The 19,773-nt window shown below is 41.8% G+C and overlaps 1 protein-coding gene across 1 annotated transcript; it reads right to left on the bottom strand.

Moving 5' to 3' along the window:
- Nucleotides 1-254: 254 nt before the first annotated feature.
- Nucleotides 255-19,539, bottom strand: CNRIP1 (cannabinoid receptor interacting protein 1). Its single transcript, XM_040993297.1, has 3 exons — nucleotides 19,291-19,539; nucleotides 17,277-17,427; nucleotides 255-1,259 (listed from the first exon to the last, which is right to left on the bottom strand). The coding sequence occupies exons 1-3, from the start codon at nucleotides 19,467-19,469 to the stop codon at nucleotides 1,095-1,097; spliced, it is 495 nt and encodes a 164-aa protein (XP_040849231.1). The 5' UTR covers nucleotides 19,470-19,539; the 3' UTR covers nucleotides 255-1,094.
- Between the last annotated feature and the right edge of the window lie 234 nt (nucleotides 19,540-19,773).

The following is a 19,773-nucleotide window of genomic DNA, read 5'->3' as shown; positions in this document are numbered from 1 at the left end:
CCTGAAGGACCAGGGCTGGGCCAGAGGAAAGCCAAGAGCCTGGAATTCCATCTGGATCTCCTATCCTGGCCCCCAGGAATAACTACTTACAACTTGACTGAAATTCTGTTCAACAGCTGAAGTGGATCCACGAGTAGTCTGCCCATTGCATTATAAGTACACCCCCCCTCACAATGTGGCAAAGACAATTGAGAGGCCTGGCCTGGTGCATAGATCTACTTGCTGTAGGCCAAAGGAAGAAACAACCCTGGGCACAATTTTCAATACCTTTATTAAGAAATATCAAAAGTTAATTGCAGTCCCATACAGTTTTCCAAAGTTCAAGTGAGAGGAAGTGTTGGGCCATCACAATATGCTTGCTTGAACGCTACAGGAGCTTGCCAAGGGATGACCCGGCAATCCCTGTTACTTAGCTTACCCTTACCCTGGTCTACACTGCTTTCTTTCCATTTCGACTGAGCCATACATAGCTCAATATTTCAGGTTACTTGAAAGAGTTTTTATGTGTTACAAATACTTAAGTATTTGTTCTTTCATTTTCTCATTTTCCTTCCCTGCAGAAGCTGAGCTGTTTATGGGGTGTACAACCTTTGAGTCCCATTCACTGCTGTTGGCATTACATTGTCACAAAGCCTGTTTGGAAGCTGCTGGACATTGCAAGCTACATGTTATATTACACAGGGGAGGATCCATACACATTGCTTTTTGTTGTTGTTGTTACACTTTGAACAGAAAAAGAGGGAATCACTCAACCTGAAAAACACCACAGATACCAGTGGGTTCCTGAAGTCCAGCACAAGCATTCCAGTTCTGCTGAACTCTAACCAGGAGCCGCCAACAAGGAGAGTGGGAACGATGGATGGGATGCAGGAATATCGGCACAAAATACCAAAAGGAATTTTCTCAGGAATTAGACTCTCACAATCTGTTACATCAGGGATACTTTGTATCAGAGGGGAGTTACACTTTCGCAATCACCAGGGCTAGGAGATCATCAGTGCCAGACAGGACACTGCAATGGCATGGGGTGCCTGGCCTGAGGCTTGTGCTGGTTTGTCTGAGAGTAGATTGTGCAGCTCCAGCTGAGACTCTCTTCAGAGGAAGGACTCTTTGTTCACCCACATGAGGCTACGTGTCTCGTTGGGCTTGCATTCATATTCGATGACAGAGAAGGGGCTTCCCCACTGGCAGTGGTCTCGCTTATGGTAATTGTAGAATTTGACTTGCCACACCGTCTCGAAGGTCCCGATGTCTGTAAACTGAGGAAAGAGAAGCATGGCCAGTCAAAACCTCATGCTGCTGCTGGACAAGGACTGGTGTGAGTAGCAGAGTCCTTTGTGTAAGTAGCCTAAACCTTTAAGTGTGCAAAGCTTAGGTCTTTCCTATAATGCATTTTAATAAGGAGGTACTTTCCTGAAAATTCATCTGTAAATCATTCTTCTCTGCCGAAGTCTTTTTTTCAAAGGGCAGGTGCTGTAGCACAGCAGTCTAAGTGACCATATGTCTTGCACATACAAAAGTTGTGTCAGACACAACTCTTATTCTTAAGAAGTTTATATTCTACCTCTGGAAAGCACGCCTTCCTGCAAACCAGTGCACAGAATTCCCTGAGCCTGAACGTGTTTCTCCTGTAGTCTTGAAGAGGGCAAAGGATATCCTAGAGGCTGCTGGGCAGCCACTCAAGTGGCCTGTGGGGTTGCCTGACCCTGCTACAGCCTTCTGGAGCTATTTAGGGGATCTGGCATTAAACAACATGATGCCACTCGTTATTTTCTCCTCTGACCCTCCTGTCATGGGAGGGGACGGGACTGACTTGGCAGGATTATCAGCCACATCAGGAGCCAGAAGACATGGAGGGGAGGAAGGCAGCAAGCAACAGGAGCCTTATGCTTTGCAGCTGATACAGGAGGAGGGCGATCAGGTGCTTTCCAGACTGCTTTCCAAGATGCTCTGAAAATTATATCCTACACCATTGCCTCATCCTGATAATTTGATCCCAAAACAAGATCTGGGCTTTTCCTTCGGGAAATTTGCTTGACTTGAAATAGCAGATGATATACCTAGAGCTCACAGACCTCCTAGGCATGAAAATAAAGTATCTTTTTATAGAGACCCATGGCTTAAAGACTTGCACAAGCATGCAGGAGCTTTATTCATAGTAGCCTCAGGTTAGACTCAACCCAAGTATCTAATGACTCCCTTGGTGATGGTCAGTTTTGGTGTGTCTGTAAAACAGCATCTTACCTAACAGCAAGGGACCTGCAGATTTAGACAACATCAGGGGTTGATCTCGAAGACATGCTGGACCAAAGAATCTAGACTTCAAAGAATGCATGCTACATGAATAAAATTTTTAAATATTGTATTCCATTTATGTAGAACTCTATGTAGCTGTGCTAACAGGAAGCCTTGTCATTTTTTTAGCACCTGGTTTGAGAAGAGGTGACTGATATAAAGGGGTGATAGAGGCATTTGTGTCTTGATTCAGGTGGCATTTATATGGATATATGTATACACAGTTCAAAAATCATTAGTCTATATTTTTAAGATGGGCATGTTTATTTTTGAAAAATGTACCTCATAGTTGATTACATGAAAAAGAAATACACATTTTTGACAGACTGGACCAATCTGTTGTACATCCTGACAAGCATGGGAACCAGGACAAGGAGTGGGCCAGGTGAGGGTTACTGGGATTCACCTCAACTAGGCCTAGTTCCCACAGGTTTACATGGCCAAGTGTCCATGGCAGGATTGGGATAGACTCCAACACCCATTGGTTTGTATAGAAAGCAGGGCTGGAGACAGAACTGACTCAGCAATTGCAACCACCAGAATATGCATAGGCTGATAGGAACGATGGACTGTACCAGACACTGTACTGGCAAGCACATCCAAGAACCCTGCCTGGGATCACTTCAGATGAAGTTTATTTGGGGATTCCCCTAATCGAACTGCCGGACTCAGAACCCCAACCATGAAGAGAAGGGCAGGATCCGTGGTCTGACCGTAGAGTGCGTGTGTCATAGCTGAGCCTCCTCAGTGGCTCAAACAGAGCATGGACAGCATATCAGGTGCACATGGAGGTATGGTAGTACATTGTAGCCTGCAGAGGACAATTGACACTGCAGCAGAGGACAGAACAAATTGATCAACTAGGCCAGCCAAGTGTTGGCAGTGAAAATCTGGGCAATTGGAGATGCTAAGGTGGACTATGTCAGCCAGTGGATTCTGGAGAGATTATATCGTGCTTGAAATGGTGAGATTGGCAACAATTTAGAACAGTTGAGCAATGCCCTCGGAGCATGCCCCACGTGGGGAACCCTGGGATGGTTGGGAGGGTGGGTGTGGCTTCTCCTTTTGTCTCTTCCCTTCCCCCAGATACAGGAAGGACAAAAGAGAATGTGGAAACAGTGGTCTTATCCACTTTCCTGTAGCCTTGACCTTTTGTGCCCTAATCAACTATGTAAGGATCATGAAAATTATATATAATATATATACTATATATATATACACACGTGCACAAGAAATACCCATTTTTGATGAATGTGGAAACAGTTTGACCATTTGAGGAGTGAATGAACCAGTGGATAGAAGATCACTCTGTCTCTTCTCTCTTTGCAATTTTATCTTTCAAATAAATAAGTAAATCTTTAAGAAGTGATTAAACTTCCTGTAGTAAAAAAAAATTAAGCCTATTATAAATAATTTTAAGCATTACCAAATAGTTTATATTCTTAATGAAAAAATTTACATGACTTAGTAAGAAGTATTAAGAAACTTTAAAGACTGGAACATGGTCCATTGAAAAGAAAAATTGACTAATGGATGAAAATTGTTTAAATATACAATTAATGATGAAAGAAATTAAATTTTACCAACTATTCATCTGTCAGCTTAATACAAATTTCTTTTTTTAATTTTAATTTTTAAATATGTATTTTATGAGCCTGGTGTGGTAACCTAGTGGCTAAAGTTCCTCGCCTTGTGCGCCGGGATCCCATATGGGTGCTGGTTCAAGGTCTGGCTGCTCCACATTCCTTCCAGCTCCCTGCTATGGCCTGGGAAAGCAATAGAAAATGGGCCAAAAAGTGTAGGAGACCCGCAAGAAGCTCCTGACTCCTGGCTTCAGATTGGCTCAGCTCTAGCCATTGCAGCTACTAGGGGAGTGAACCAGCGGATGAAGATCTCTCTGTCTCTCCTTCTTTCTGTAAATCTGACTTTCCTATAATAAATAAAAAATGTTTTTTAAAATATGTATTTATCTGAAAGGCAGAGTTATAGGGAGACAAAAGGGGGGGACAGAGAGAGAAATCTTCCATCCACTGGTTCACTCCCCAAATGGTTGCAATGGCCAGAGCTGAGCCAGTCTGAAGCCAGGAGCCAGGAGTGTGTTCCTGGTTTGCTACATGGGTGCGAGGGCCCAAACACTTGAGCCTTCTCCGTTGCTTTCCCAGGCATATTATCAGGGAGCTGGATTTGAAATGGAACAGCTGGATCCAAAAAGGTGCCCATATGGGATGCCGGTGGTTAAGGCATTACCTGGTATTGCCTTTACCCACTATGCTACAGCACCAGCTCCAGTACAAATTTCCAAAAGTCAGAAGAAATCTAAGCATCCAAATTAGGCAAATAGGAAAATGATGGCATGTTCATATAAAACACTAACAGCCACTGAAGTGGAATTTGGAGTGTTAATAATACCAAACGTGCTTAGGACTACATAAGGAAAGGGATCCGTTTGTATGCAATATGAGTTCAAGTTTGTAAAATATTTAGAAAAAATTAACTTTAATTTTGTGTATCTTTTTACTTGGATTTTTCTGCATAAAGTGTTACTTTTATAATCACAATTCTAAAATATGGTGAAGTGGATTTGCCATCTTTCAAAACCTTACATATGTGGCTCCAAGACCAAAGGAGTTCACAAAGTTCATCAAAAAATGTTCCCTAAGAGTATATTATAGTTTCTTTCATGATACAGTAGTGGTGGTATGAATACGTTGAACTCTCATCTTCACCAGAAGTGTTTGCTATTTGAGACTCCAGAAGACACAGGGAGAGATCTTCTGTCTGCTAGTCATTGCCCAAGTACCCACAACACTTGATGCTGCCTAGGGCCAAAACTTGGATGCATGACTCTTCCACAAAGGGTAGTTGGAATGTAATCACCTGAGGCATCACTACAACCTCCAGGGTTTGCATTGGCACGAAGCTGCAGTCCAGGCTGGGTCTTAAATCCAGGCAATCTGATATTGCGTAGGTAACTGTCTTCTTAACCATTGGGTAACATTCACTCCATCAGCCAGACTTTCCTTAAGAGTTTAGTATAACTTTTTACCAGCATAGGGCACTGCATGTTTTAAGTACAACTGAATTCAAAAATTCAATGATAATATTTACATTAAATTATAAATATATCTTATAAGTTATACACTTTATTATTTTGCCAAAGCCAGTTAATCTTTTGAAGAAAGGAACCTAAAACCCTCCTATGTAAGCAAGAGAAGCAATGTTGTCTTTTTTTTTGAAATAAGTGAAAGTTGGGTGTAAAAAATAAACTAGGACAGCCCTTTTGGAATAATGGCTTAAGATGCTGCTTGGGGGTGCTGGCGTGGTGGCCTAGTGGCTAAAGTGCTTGCTTGAATGTGCCGGGATCCCATATGGGCACTGGTTCTAATCTTGGCAGCCCCACTTCCCATCTAGCTCCCTGCTTGTGGCCTGGGAAAGCAGTCAAGGACAGCCCAAAGCCTTGGGACCCTGCACACGCGTGGGAGACCCTGAAGAGCTCCTGGCTCCTGGCTTCAGATCGGCACAGCTTTTGCCATTGCGGGCTTTTGGCAAGTGAATCATGGGACGAAAAATCTTCTTCTCTGTCTCTGTCTCTCTGCATCTGACTTTGCAATAAAAATAAATATATCTTTAAAAAAAAAAAAAGATGCTGCTTGGATGCCCACATCCCATATCAGAATTCTGGCTGGAATCTTGGCTCCTCCACTTTCAATCCAGCTTCCTCTTATTGCATCACAGGAGGCAGAACATGCTAGCTTGGACTTCTGTCACTCAGGAGGCAGACCCAGGTAGAATTCATGACTTCAGCCTGGCTCAACCCTAGTTGTTGTAGCATTGGGGCAGTTGCTCTGCTTTTCAAGTTCATGAAAATCAATAAATGAAAATTAAGAAAAATAAAATTAAAATAACGGGCCCAAACAATAATGGTCACAATTAGGAAAAAAAAAAAAAACTTAAGAAACCATACTGCCTGAACAAACTTAAAAAAAAAAAAACAAGTAGTCTCTATGTAATGATTTTCTGTGACTCAGGAGACCAAAGCAGAGATCTGCCAAGGACAGTCATAGCTACACAGATGGATAGATGTTTGGTGCTTGTATTTGTTTTAGCTTCTCTTTGGTTAATGTTGGATTCAAGGTCAAAATGAGGTTAACTTAAATGCTGGTACAATGCACATTTTTCCTGGTCCTATATCTAGGTGTCTGTAACTCCCTTGGCCTTTTTCCTGTTTGTTATTATTGTTGTTGCTTTGTTTTTCCATTGGCATTTTAGTTCCTGGATGTCTCACCATCTAGCTCATAATCTGGCTGAGAACAGATGGGATCTCAAAAGCTAACATTCTTCTTAATAAGCAAAAGAAACTATATTAGAATTTCTATTCCTCTCAGCCCATCTGTGCTTTCTTTCTTTCTTTTAAAGATTTTTTTTTAATTGGAAAGTCAGATTCACAGAGAGAGAGACAGAAAAATCTTCCATCCGCTGATTTACTCCCTTAGTAGTTGCAATGATTGGAGTTGAGCCAATCCAGACCAGGAGCCAGGAGTTTTTTTCTGGACCTCCCACATGGGTACAAGGTCCAAAGGCTTTGGGCCATCCTCTACTGCTTTTCCAGGACACAGACAGGGAGCTGGATGGGAAGGGGAGCATTGGGAGATGAACTGGCACCTCTATGGGATCTCGCACATGTAAGATGAGGACTTTAGCCGCTAGACTACCATGCTAGGCCCCAATATGTGCTTTCTAAGGAAAAATCTACCCAAGCAGGCTCCCATGGGGGATGCAACTTATATATAGGCTTAGTTCTATAAAATATCTTCAAAAAAAGTATTTGAAAGGCAAAGTTACAGAGATAGAGGTCAAGAGATATGTCTTCCATTCATTCATTCCTCAAATGGCCACAATGGCTGGGGCTATGCCAAGCCAAAGCTGGGACCCCAGAGATGTTTCTGGGTCTCCCACATGGGTGCAGGGACTAGAACATTAGAATCATCTTCTGTTGCTTTCCCAAGAGCATTAAGCTGGATTGGAAATGGAGCAGTCAAGTCTCAAATTGGCACCCGTATGGGATGCCAGCAATGCAAGTGGTGGCCTACCCCACTGCCACCACGACATCCACAAGCATCCTTTATTTTTACATGATACTGCCATGACATCATTCCACCTCGATATTATACTTCATTTTGTCATCTCCATTTCCTAGATGAAAGAAAGACCACTCCCAGATCCCCATAGCTAGCAAATGGTAGGAGCAAGAAAAGAGCTTAGGTCTTCTCATTTTCAGTTGTACCACATTGTCTGAATAAAAGGGCTATGTTAGCGGAGAGTTTTGTTTTTTGTTTTCCTTGAGAACTTATATGAATTGCCACAAGTGGAACCGTTGGGACACATTAAGGACTGTTTCTTGTCTCCCATCCTTTCATGATCCTATGCAATGTGATAGTCCATGGGGGTGTTAGCAGAGTGGAACCCTCAACAGTGGGATTTTGTGGTGTTACAGGGAGGGATCTATGAGAGACCATCTTTCTGCCGATATGAGGACACAGCCAGAGAGTGGGCGTAAAATAGGAAGAAAAGCAGTGCTTTAATTTTTGGACTTTAAACCTCTATAACTGTGAAATATTCTTTAAGTCACTCAGTCTATGATATTAGGTTATAGAGGGCGAGCTAAGACTGCCTGGACATTATATTCTTACAAGATGTAAGCACAGAGTAATTTTTTCTAAAAATCGCTTGAAAAGGGAAAGAGAAAGGGACCGAGACCATTGGGGTCAGAAGCCAACTATTGAACAAAAAAATATTAAACCCAAGAACTGTGATATGGGATGCTGACTGCTTAACTGGCTTATTAATACTAGGCCCAACACACTCAGCCTTTTAGGTACTTTTTTTTTTATTTCTCAAGAAATATGGAAGACACCACATCTGAATCCAAGGAGAAGAGATTGATTTGCTGTCAATAGTATTTTATATTCCTATAGATCTAAACATACATGTTAAAATTCTTCAGAAATGGTGCTTTCTTCAGAAAAGCGGAATTACTCAATAAAACTCCCAAAGGCAAAAAGCATGGAATAAACAGAATATTAAAGCTATTTTTCCCAATATTTTTGTTCTGCATTTTATGGAAAAATTGTGTCATCTCCTTAACTAATAGCCAAGGCTAAATGCTACGTAAATTGTTCCAGAGCATAAACTATGAGCATTTCTAGCTCGTTCTGCAAAGCTGTTAGTCCTGACTCCAAAACTAAAGACTGCAAAAACCCCCCTACTTACTCTTTGTCTTCCCATCCAGTCTGTACATTGACCACTTGAGCTATTTGTTTATTTCTTAAAATATTTAACACATTCAATATAGGTCATAGATAGTTGGGTTTTTTTTTTTAATTGGAAAAGCAGATCAGATTTATGAAGAGACAGAGAGACAGAAAGATCTTCCATCCAATGGTTCACTCCCTGAAATGGCCGCAAAGGCCAGAGCTGAACTGATCTGATGCCAGAAGCTTCTTCTGGGTCTCCCATATGGGTGCAGGGGCCATTGACTACTAGTTTTCCAGGCCATAAGCAGGGAACTAGATGAAAAGTGGTGCAGCTGGGACACAAACTGGCGCCCATATGGGATCCTGGAGCTTGCAGGGCAAGGACTTTAGCCACTAGGCTACCACACTGGGTCCCTAAAGATAAAATTCTTATGATATTCCCCTTTCTTCCTGTCTTCCTACTTCCAGGTCTCTCCTTTCCACCTGCCCCTCTCTTCCTCCCTTTCTTTTTAAAGTTTTTGAGACAACATTTTGTTTTTGCTCTCTCTTTTTTTTAGACAACATATTTTAAAACTGCTTTATAGTCAAGTACTCCTCCATCAAATAAAAAGTTTAACCAGGATAAAAGAAAAAGACCTTAGTTTAGCAGGAATGTAGGAAAGAGATATAAACAATAATTGAGTGGAAAGATGACCATTTCATTCACATAGAATAAATTTCAAAATAATCATTAAAAATATAACATGCCAGGGCTGGCGCTGTGGCTCAATAATCTGTTCCTCCCTTTCAGGAGCCAGCATGCAAGTGTTGTCATCCCATATGGGCGTTGGTTCACATCCTGGCTGCCCTATTCCTATCCAGCTCTCTGCTTATGGCTTGGGAAAGCAATGGAAGAAGGTCCAAGTAGTTGGGACCCAATACCCATGTGTGAGGCCCAGAAGAAACTGCTGGCCTCATTCATGTCAGCTGTGGCCATTGCGGCCCTGGGGGAGTGAGCCAGCAGATGGAAGATCTTTCCCTCTGTCTCTCCTCCCTGTAAATCTACCTTTCGAGTCAAAATAAAGAAATCCTTTTAAAGAAAAAGAAAAACAATTATAGCATACCAGTCCTATCATAATACCAGGAACTACATGGAGTTTTTTTTTTTTTAATAGAGTAATCATAGAATGTAATTGTTGGGTGAAGCATATACAGATCATTACAGAATCTGACTCTGTCTTTAGCTACCTAATGTGGTGTTAAGCAAAGTGGTGATTGCAAAGTGAAATGAAAGTATGTCATCGTAAAAATTGAAAAACAAAAAAGGAGGAAGATGAAAGTATCACCATGCTCCTAAATCTGTACCATGAAATTTGTTCCTTTGATGTAAATAAAATATTAAAAAAAAAAACTGACACCATGCAGATAAAAAATGTCTGAAATGTTTAGAAAGAGACCAGAAATAGTACAGGAGCCACAGCAGAACCACCCTTGAAAGACCTAAACTGCCAACAGCTAAACAGTTTGGTTTTGGCTTTTTGGCCTGAAGGTGTGTCTCAGTCCCTTTAAGTTTGGCAGGAGACATTGATAACCTTATCTGTTGCAAATCACAGACAGCATTCAGACTGACAGAGAAGCTGGAACTAAATAGCAAATCCTGGAAAAACAAGTGAAACCCCAACTCTTCCTGTAATGCTGTCACCACCTCTGGGGAGAGTTGGGAGGACAACGCAGTGAAAAAGCAGACTAGTAATGACTCAATGTCTAGAAGATAAAGTTGTACTCAGTATGTTCCCTGTTGTTTTGTTTTGATTGAACCATTCTGAAAGCTAAAAAGTTTGTAGCTTTACTGGCTTGAGATGTCAAAATGAAGGGTTAAGGAATAGTGGAGCAGTTGGCATAGGGGATGGGTGGGTCCCCAAGATCTCAGTACAAAAAATTCAGTTCAGTCACAGAAAGGAACCCGGCGAGGAAGGCATCAAGTGGAACTAGAAATAACTGAACACAGATGACTGCTATCTACTGCTGGGAAGACAGAATTTGAAGTCTGAATCCAGGAGTATTTACTGTCTGCTAGGACACAGAAAGGTAATAATGGAAGTTGAATACCCCTAACCAAAAATCGCCAGATTTTATATAGTCCAAAATCCAAACCCTTGAATGCTGACATGATACTCAAAAAGATTTGGCTTTTGAGGTTTTGGATTTTTTGGACTAGGTAATGCAAACATTCTCAACACCTCAGAAATCTGAGACACTTCTGATTTCAGGCACTTCAAATGAGAGACACAACCTGTACAGAGAATGAAGAAACAAATAAAACTAGAGTCAATATTATCTACAATGTTTAGTTTCCAGACAAAAATTATCAGACATGTAATATGATGTACATGCAACAGAATTCCTGAACAAAGGGGAATGACTTCAATGAAAATGGACAAGGAATCTCAAGAAGACATTGAAACTACAAAAAATACAGGTTAAAATTCAGAAGTGGAAAAGTAACAGTGATAGAAAAAATTTAGAATACAAGCATAAATATAAGACTGGAAGTAGAAGAAAGAATAAATAAACTTAAGAACTTGAGAATAAATGAACTCAAGAAATAATATGGAGATTCCTTAAAACTATTGAAGAAAGTTTAATAACTTCAAAGTTTTGTGAGATAATACCAAGCTTTCCAATATATGTTTAGTTGGAGTCCAGTGGTATAAAATAAATGAAGTAGAAAATATCTTCACAAAGTAATGGTTAATAACAGCTCAAAGAATTCAAGAAAGCCAACAATTTCCCTAAAGAAAAGATACTCAGAAAAACAGTAGGTACATTGCAGCCGAACTGTGGAAAAACAGAACCTTATAATATTCAAAGACATCATTTTGTGATATGATTTTGGTTGTATTATACCTCAGTCAAATATTTCCATAGAGAAGCAGGCACAGTGATTTAAGCTGCTAGGTTGGATGCCTGAATCCCCTATCAGAGGTCCACCCATCCAATGCTTCTGATCCAGTTTCCTTCTCATGCACCTGTGAGACAGTGGCTGATGATCCATGTACTGGATTCCTGCTGCCTCATGAGACCCAGGTGGAATTCCTGGTTTCAGGCTTTGGTCTTAGAGCTAGCTATTATGAGATTTGGGGGAATAAACCAGTGAATGAAAGATGTGTGTGTGTGTGTGTGTGTGTGTGTGTGTGTCCTCCCTCTTTATAATTCTGCATTTCAAAAAGAGAAATCTTTAAAAAATATTTTATAATTAAAAAACCCCATCTTGTTAACATCATTTAATGCCAAGAAGCTGAATGTATCTCTTCAAGGTTGAGGGACAACATTGTCACATCTCATCATTCCTATTTAACATCACAGTGAAGGTAGCAGCCATTGCAATTGGGCCATGCATAGAAAAGCTTACTGGAAAGAAAGGAAAAATTGTGTGTATTTACAGATTATGTGATAATGTATTTAGGAAATTCTAGGAACTCTACTGAAAAAAGCTGCATTTAGGAAATTCTAGGAACTCTACTGAAAAAAGCTGCTATGATTAATAAGTGAAATTAACAAGGTCTCAGGAGTCAAGACCAATATGCAGAAAATCAGTCTTACTTTTGTTGTAAATAATAAATTTTCACTTGTGTTAGTATCAAAAATTATGAAACGGTGGCCAGCACTGTGGCACTGCATGCTAATCTCCCACCCCATGGAAGGTGTATTGCATATGGACATTGGTTCATGTTCTAGCTGTTCCACTTTAGATCCAGTTCTCTGCTTATGGCCTGGGAAGGCAGGGGAGGATGGCCCAAAGCCTTGGGAGCCTGCACCCATGTGAAACATCCAGAAGAAGCTCCTGACTTCTGGCTTCAGATCAGCTCAGCTCTGGATGTTGTGGTGATTTGGAGAGTGAACCAGCAGATGGTAGACCTTTTCTCTGTTTCTTCTCCTGTCTCTGTAAAGTCTGCCTTAAATAAAAATAAATAAATAAAAAATATGAAGCAGGGGCAGGCGTTTGGCCCAACAGTTAATCTGTCAGTTAGGATACATAGGGTGGGTTCATAGTGGGGAGAGTGACTACCAGTGAGGAGGAGAGAATGTGTGGGGTGACAGTGTTATATGTGTTTATTGGGGGTGGTAATTATATAGTACTGTCTATTTCAGAACTTACATAACTATACAAAATGGGTACATTTTATACACATAAATCATATTCCAAAGCTGATTTTAACTTTCAAATAATTCCTAAAGGCACTGGGATAACTCCAGTAAAAGGTACTATGTGTCAGTTTGGCTTGTGTGGCTATAATGATACTTACGCTGGACAGTTTATAGCAAAGAGAGATTTGCTAAGTCTAAGTCTGAGTGGCTCCATCTGTTTGACCTCTGATGAGGGACCCCTGGCAGAAAGGGAAAAGGCCGCATAAAGAAGGAGACAAGCTTACTATGCAACCAGTTCTCTAAAGAACTCATTCTGAAAACGAGTACTAGTTCCTTCTTAGGTGGTGCTCCATGACCTAATGAACTCATACTAGGCCCCAGCTCTTGAAGGTTCCACTACCTCAATACTATCACACAGGGGCCAAGCTTGTAGCACACAAACCTTTAGGGGACACACTTGTATCATCTGAGCACATGTCACACCCACCTACCTCTTCTGTTTAATCTTGTACCAGTCTGTGTCTCACTGTGCTCCAGCCATGCTGGGCATTTCACATGCATCAGAACCCTTGGTGCTCTCTTTCAGCTGTCAGTTCCTATGGCTCCTCCTTCCTTGGGTTCTATCTTTCCCCTAGCCTTCTTGCATTTATCCTCCAAGGATGGGATCTCTAGCACATGTACTTCTTATAATAGCAATTGTTTACCTATTACTGGTAGCTATGGATGAAGTGCCTTTCCTTTCTAGATCAGAAGTTTCTAGAATCCAGGGGTTTCTATGTTGCTTTCCACTCTTCCCATAGTTATAGGAAATTTTCAACTATTTGCTGATAAAGCAAACAAAAAATGTCTAAACTTTCTAAATAAAATTTTAATGTATTGAATTTAGTAATTTGCTAAAATCAATATAGCACCTTAAGATGTAAATTGTAGCCCAATATTTTTAACTGTATTATATAATTCATCATATTTATATATCAAAAGAGATGGGTTGGCATTGTGGCACAGTGTGTTAAATTGTTTACAGCACAGGCATGTCATATCAGAGTGCTATTTGGAATCTTGGCTGCTCCACTTACAATCCAGGTAGATATTTGAGGATTACCCATGTACTTGAGATCATGCCACCCTTCTGGGAGACTGGGGTGGAATTCCTAGCTCTTGGCTTCAGCCTGGCCCATACCTAGTTGCAGCCCATTTGTAAGTGAACCAGTAGACGGATCGTTCTCTCTGCATGTTGCCATACCTTTCAGGTAAATAAGCAGATAATTATTTAAAAATATATATATATTTCAAAGGAGATATTGGGAAAAGAGATTAAACGAAATTTAATATCTTCCAGTAAAAAAAAAAACCTTTTGGTGACCCTGGAAAGGCTGTTTTAACATAATAAATATTGACACTAACAATATACCTAAGAGTATCCCTATATCTTTATAAAGTAGTCAGCCTTCAGGTTTTTCATTATAATAATAAAAGGCTTCCTAATGCATTCAGTAAAGTTGTGAGGTCCAAAGTACGTGAAAATTCACTATAAGAACAGTGTATTTATTTTTTTTAAGATTTATTTTTATTATTTTTTTATTGGAAAGGCAGATATACAGAGAGGAGAGACAGAGAGGAAGATCTTCCGTCCAATGATTCACTCCCCAAGTGAGCGCAACGGCCAATGCTATGCCGATCCAAAGCCAGGAGCCTCTTCAGGGTCTCCCACACGGGTGCAGGGTCCCAAAGCTTTGGGCCGTCCTCGACTGCTTTCCCGGGCTACAGGCAGGGAGCTGGAAGGGAAGCGGGACTGCCGGGATAGAACCGGCGCCCATATGGGATCCCGGGCATGCAAGGCGAGGACCCTAGCCACTTGTGCCACCACACCGGGCCCAAGAACAGTGTACTTAAACAATGCAGTATTGTATGAATACGCAGATCATATCATAGCTTGTAAGTGTAGAAAAAAGACCTATAATTTTTGTCACATGAAAAATTACTATGAAAGTGACCACTGGGTTTTTTGTTTGTTTGTTTGCTTTGGTGTTTTAATGGCTTAAGATGTTGCAGTTTTTGTTTTTGTTTTGTTTTTGTTTGACCTATGTATTTAAATCCTTCTAGAGATAGCATTTGTGTTGAATGGTAACAATTTATGCATATATATGCATGTTGGTTTTGGTCACTTTGGAGGGGTGCTTTTAGGGCCTGTTTGTAAGTGGGGTTTTATTTTTTGTTTTTCCTTGGCTGCGATTGTCATTTTTGCATAATAATAGTGTGCAACTTGGTGAGCAAATGAAAAAACAAGAAAAAAAGAAAGTGATCACTGAAGAAATGGATTATTTAAGTAATTGTATCAGGGCATTATAGCTATATATATCCAACTTGGAAGTATGGATTGAAATACTATTTAACTTTTAATTCATCTGGAACTTAACAGTATATACAAGTATTAATATTTGTACATGCATGCATTTAATGGTGGAATTAGTGAAGACTTTCAAGGCTGGATCCTTCAGATCATAAAGGAAAAAACTGATACACTGAACTATATGGAAATTTAAACTTTATAAACAAAGTTAAAATGAAAATGGTAAATCAGTATATGCAAGATGAGATAAAAGAAGTGATTGTCCTTAATTTATTGATATTGCTTAAACTCAACAAGACACACTTATGTAGAAAAATGGGTAAAAGTTATCTATGAACATATCATTTATAAAAGAAATACAAATGGTAAATAAATATGTCAGGATTTAAAACTAGTAGCAACTAAAAGAATAAAAATATTCTACCTATCAATTAAGAACATCTAGAACTAATTATACTCAGTATAAGGGGAGATGGAGATTTAAATACAGATGATAGTTTTATAAATTGGCTCATCTTTCTGGAGGTCAGTTAGGTGGTATTCACAAAATGTCAAAACATGTACATTCCCCCTAGAATTCTGTCTCGAGAAAATATTGGACACCTGTGCAAAAGTGAGTGTTCTCTTAATATGGTTCTCTTTATAATGCTGAGATACAGAATCAGCATGAAGGGAAAATAATTTGATATGCTAGAGTATCCATCAGAGTTTAAAATTGTATTTCCACATATACATCTTTGGATGTATATTTAAGTTCTAAAGATGTGTATAACATAAAATCAAAATCATATTCAATGATCTTATCATAAGATACGCATATTCAATGACAATGGAAACAACTTTCTAAGAATATTCACCAGAATGTTAACAGTAGTTGTCTCTTGCAGGAATTATGTATTTCTCTCATTTTTCCCTATTCAAGATTCCTTCATGGGAAATAGAACTCTTTTCCAAAATAATTTAAATATACAATACAAAGGATGGGTTGCTAGATTATTTCTTGATGTTACTGGTGTGACTATTTTAAGCACACAGTCATCCTTTGGTATCCAAGGGAGGTCGTTAACAAAGGGCTTAAGTCCCTGATATAAAGTGCGATAGTCATTGCATGTAACCTATGCACATCTTCCTGTATACTAATATCATTTATAGATTAATTAAAATATTGAATATAATGTAAAAGCTGTGTATAGTTCCATTGCTATTTGGGGGGGGAATAATAAGAAAAAAAGTACACATATTCAGAATAGATGCAATTAAGAATCTTCAAACCTCAGTATGGATGTGGTCACCACATCCATGCAGAGCCAAGTGTATTGGGCACTTAGGTTCTAGATTAGTTCTTAGATTATATTTCTCAGAATGCATCCCGCAGACCATCCCTATTAAGATCATCCAGTATGCTTGTTGAAAGATCAATTTCTTTGGCCCTACCCTAGATCTACTAAACTAAAAATCACTGGTGGTGCTTCCTAAGTCTGGCATTTTAAACAAACTTCCCAGTGTGTTCTTAAGCACTCTGAGGTCTTCCCTACATAGCTAGCGGCAGACAGTTCAAGGTTGGTCTTGAACCTTGTGCTTGAACTCTTCAGAAGGAAAATGGTGCCCAGTTTTCAGGCAGAGGTACAGGTGAGCCTTTCCTGTCTTATATCTTAAGCACTTTACTTCATCACTGTGTTTGCACACACAGTTAGACACATTTCTCCACTCTATCCTGTGTACTAAACATTTTTTTCCACTTAGGAGCTCACATTGCCTGACTATAAGTGCCTGTTTTATTATATATTATATTGGCAAGGTCAGACACTAAGAGGTTTATTCCTTTTTATTTGCATTTGGCATTTTGGATCCCTCCATTTGAAGTAGATTTAAGTAGTACTATGTCATGCAAATCATGCTTTTCATAACCAAAACACTGAAGAATCAGAAACCTTTTAGGGGTAATTTTCTAACCCAATCCTGACACAGGGGAAATGGCAATGTATATCCTATGTCTTCCACAGTGACTTTAAGCATCTATAAAATCAGTCTATGAGGCAAAAGAGCATTCATTACATAAGGGCTATCCCTAGCAGATCCGAAAAGGAAGTTCAGCTCAGTTTCCATAGGAAGTGGCTCCTGAGACACCTTTGTAAAAGGGAGATGGTGATTGTTTTTTTGTTTCCATGGTTTCCATCTACCCAGGCACCACACTCCCATCCCCCAGCCGTCCCTGACCGCCACTCCCCACCCCCCAGAGAAGACCTTACCGGCATGGTGATCTGGATGGGCTGCCGTTCTCCACTCTTGGTTGGAGCCACACCTTCTGTGTCATAGGTTCCAGTATAAACAACTCTGTCCCCATCAGGCTCTTTGGACTTCAGCTCCAATGGGACCAGCACACCACCAATGGAAATGTTCCTGCAATGGACTTGAATTGAGATTTGTGGCAGGAGTCAGCTTAAACCCCTGTCTTTAGAACAGAACCCTAGAATAGAAATCTGTGGAGCTTGGCTAGTAGAAGCATTGTGGAATGGAGGAAAGTTCTGTAAGTTCAGGGGATTTGGCTTTTCTAATTAGGCCTGGTCAGCCATGTGACGTGGACATTGTCTCTCTGGAGTGACCTCAGTATTTTCACACTGACTATTCTTCCAGGGCCCAGTTGGTCTGTTGTGGTTTAGTGACTCCTAGAAGTCGCCTGTGGTGCTGCGAAAATCCTACCTAAACCTAGATCCCTAGATCCGTCCATGATTGGGAAATGCTATTCCTCCAGTCAGCTACACCATCAGAATCTTCGACACTATGCCTTTGTGTCAAAGTGAACTCTCAGACTAGCAATATCTTCATCACCTGCCAACTGTCTGAGGGGTAGTGAAGAAGAAACTCCTCACCCTATTGCCTCTCGGCCTTTTGGCTAAGATTAAGTGTGAGAAACTCCTCACCCAGGTCCCAACCCTGTATTTTAAGCCCTCCAGGTGATTCTTGCATACACAGGTTTCAGACTACTGAAAAAGGCCACTTGGAAAAAAATCGTTGATTAAATTAAAGCATAACCAGAAAGAATGTTTTTCTTGTTAACAAATTCGGTTTTTAGATTAGCTTCAAAAGTAGAAAAAGACCCTGGCAAGGAGGCGGGGGAGTAGTGGGTGGAGAGGGACATAGAAGAGTTAACTAACTCAAGAGGAGGAAGGAGAAGCCTGCAGTGTATCAGGTGCAGAGCACCAGAAAATGGGAGGGCAATGGATGTGCGTGCAATAAGGGATTGCTAACAACCAGGTAGGCCAGGAGCACTGGGAACCGTCTAGGTTGGTTCCAGGTTCTTGCCTTATGGCCAAGCACCTAGAGAGCAAACAGGTTCACTGAATTAAGCTTAAACTACAAAAATGTATGATGGCTCCAGAGCCCCATTCCCCCAACAAGGCTGAGCACACGGTGAACCTGATAGTTTATTTCCTTCTCCCCTACCAGCCTTCCAAGAACGCTTAGGTGGAACCTGAGAAATAAAGGGTTGCACCCATGATTTTTCCCAGAAGGCTCTTGAACTCCCACCCTAACTCTCCCTGGAGGTCTGTGTGCTAGGCGCTTCACCCTGTAGTAGCAGGGAAGAGATAATCCCTGCCTCAATAAACCCCAAAACATCCTCCTGTTATGAGGATGTTGCTAATCCTAGGCACCATCTTTGGGCTGAAAAAGACAATTCTGGAAGAGGGTGAGCAGTTGTGTGGGGAGGCTTAAGGCACAGAGAACCGTGAAACCCAGGCTTGAACAGGACGCTGTAGTCCTGCTCCAGGTTCTGGGTCTCCAGCCAAAAAAGGGTTTACGCAGCGACGCGGAGCATCCCTTGGGAAGCCCGGGTCACCGCCCCTCCCCTGCTCTTAAATCCTGCTTCTCAGCGTTTCCAATCCTGGTGACGCCGCGGGGCCCGGAAGAGCACTGCGTTTGCGGATCCCAGTAGGTGAAGCCTGTGGCCGGCTTCTTCCAACCGCCGCGCCCTGGCAGCCAGGGGTTCCCCGCCCAAGGCTGGACAGGGGGGAAATTGTCCAGCACACACACACATTCACACCTGATTCTTGCCGCTGGTTTCAACAGTCCGTTTGCGATCACCGTCGTGGGAGTGGGGAAGTGGACACGTGCCTAAGGGATCCCCTCTACCCACCCCCCCGGGTCCCCTGGGCGCGGCTAAAGGTTCCAGGGATCCCGGGGAGGTTCTGGATGTCCGGGGACATCGGTTCCGCTCCGGTACCCCGCGCGCGGCCCTGAAGCCGCGACGCGCCCCGCACTCACTCGACCTGCAGTGTGGTGGGCTTAATCTTCACCTCCACCTTGTAGGAGGAGCCCGTGAGCAGCTTGATGGTGCGGTTCTGGCCGAAACGCTGCCCATCCACCTTGAAGAAGACCGGACCGTCGTTAGGCTGGATGCGCAGTGCGATGGAGAGGCGTACAATGCCGGGCAGGTCCCCCATGGTTGCACGAGGGGCTGCAGCGGTGGCTCCCGGGGCCAGGGACAACGCGGGCGGCAGCCGAGAGGCTGGAGCGCGGTGGGCGGAGAGGAAGCGCGGGGAGGGAGAGGGAGGTGGTGGAAGGGAGGCTGCCTCTAGGAGTCCGTGCTGGCGCCGTCGTCTGCCCTGGTTTTTGAGCAGCACCCCTGGAGGCTGTGCCCTCCAGCCCTGCACGGCCAGACAGCAAGCCGCAGAGACGACTCCCGAGGCACTAGCGTCCCCATCCCCCGCTCCCCGTGCGGTGCGCTGGGAGCACCCGAGGGCTCGC

The sequence above is a fragment of the Ochotona curzoniae genome, unplaced genomic scaffold (assembly GCF_017591425.1).
Source record: "Ochotona curzoniae isolate NIBS_2020 unplaced genomic scaffold, NIBS_Ocur_1.0 contig_883, whole genome shotgun sequence".
In the NCBI taxonomy this organism is placed as follows: Eukaryota; Metazoa; Chordata; class Mammalia; order Lagomorpha; family Ochotonidae; genus Ochotona; species Ochotona curzoniae.
Note: the sequence above shows the minus strand (reverse complement) of the source record. Positions and strands in the feature narration are given on the sequence as shown.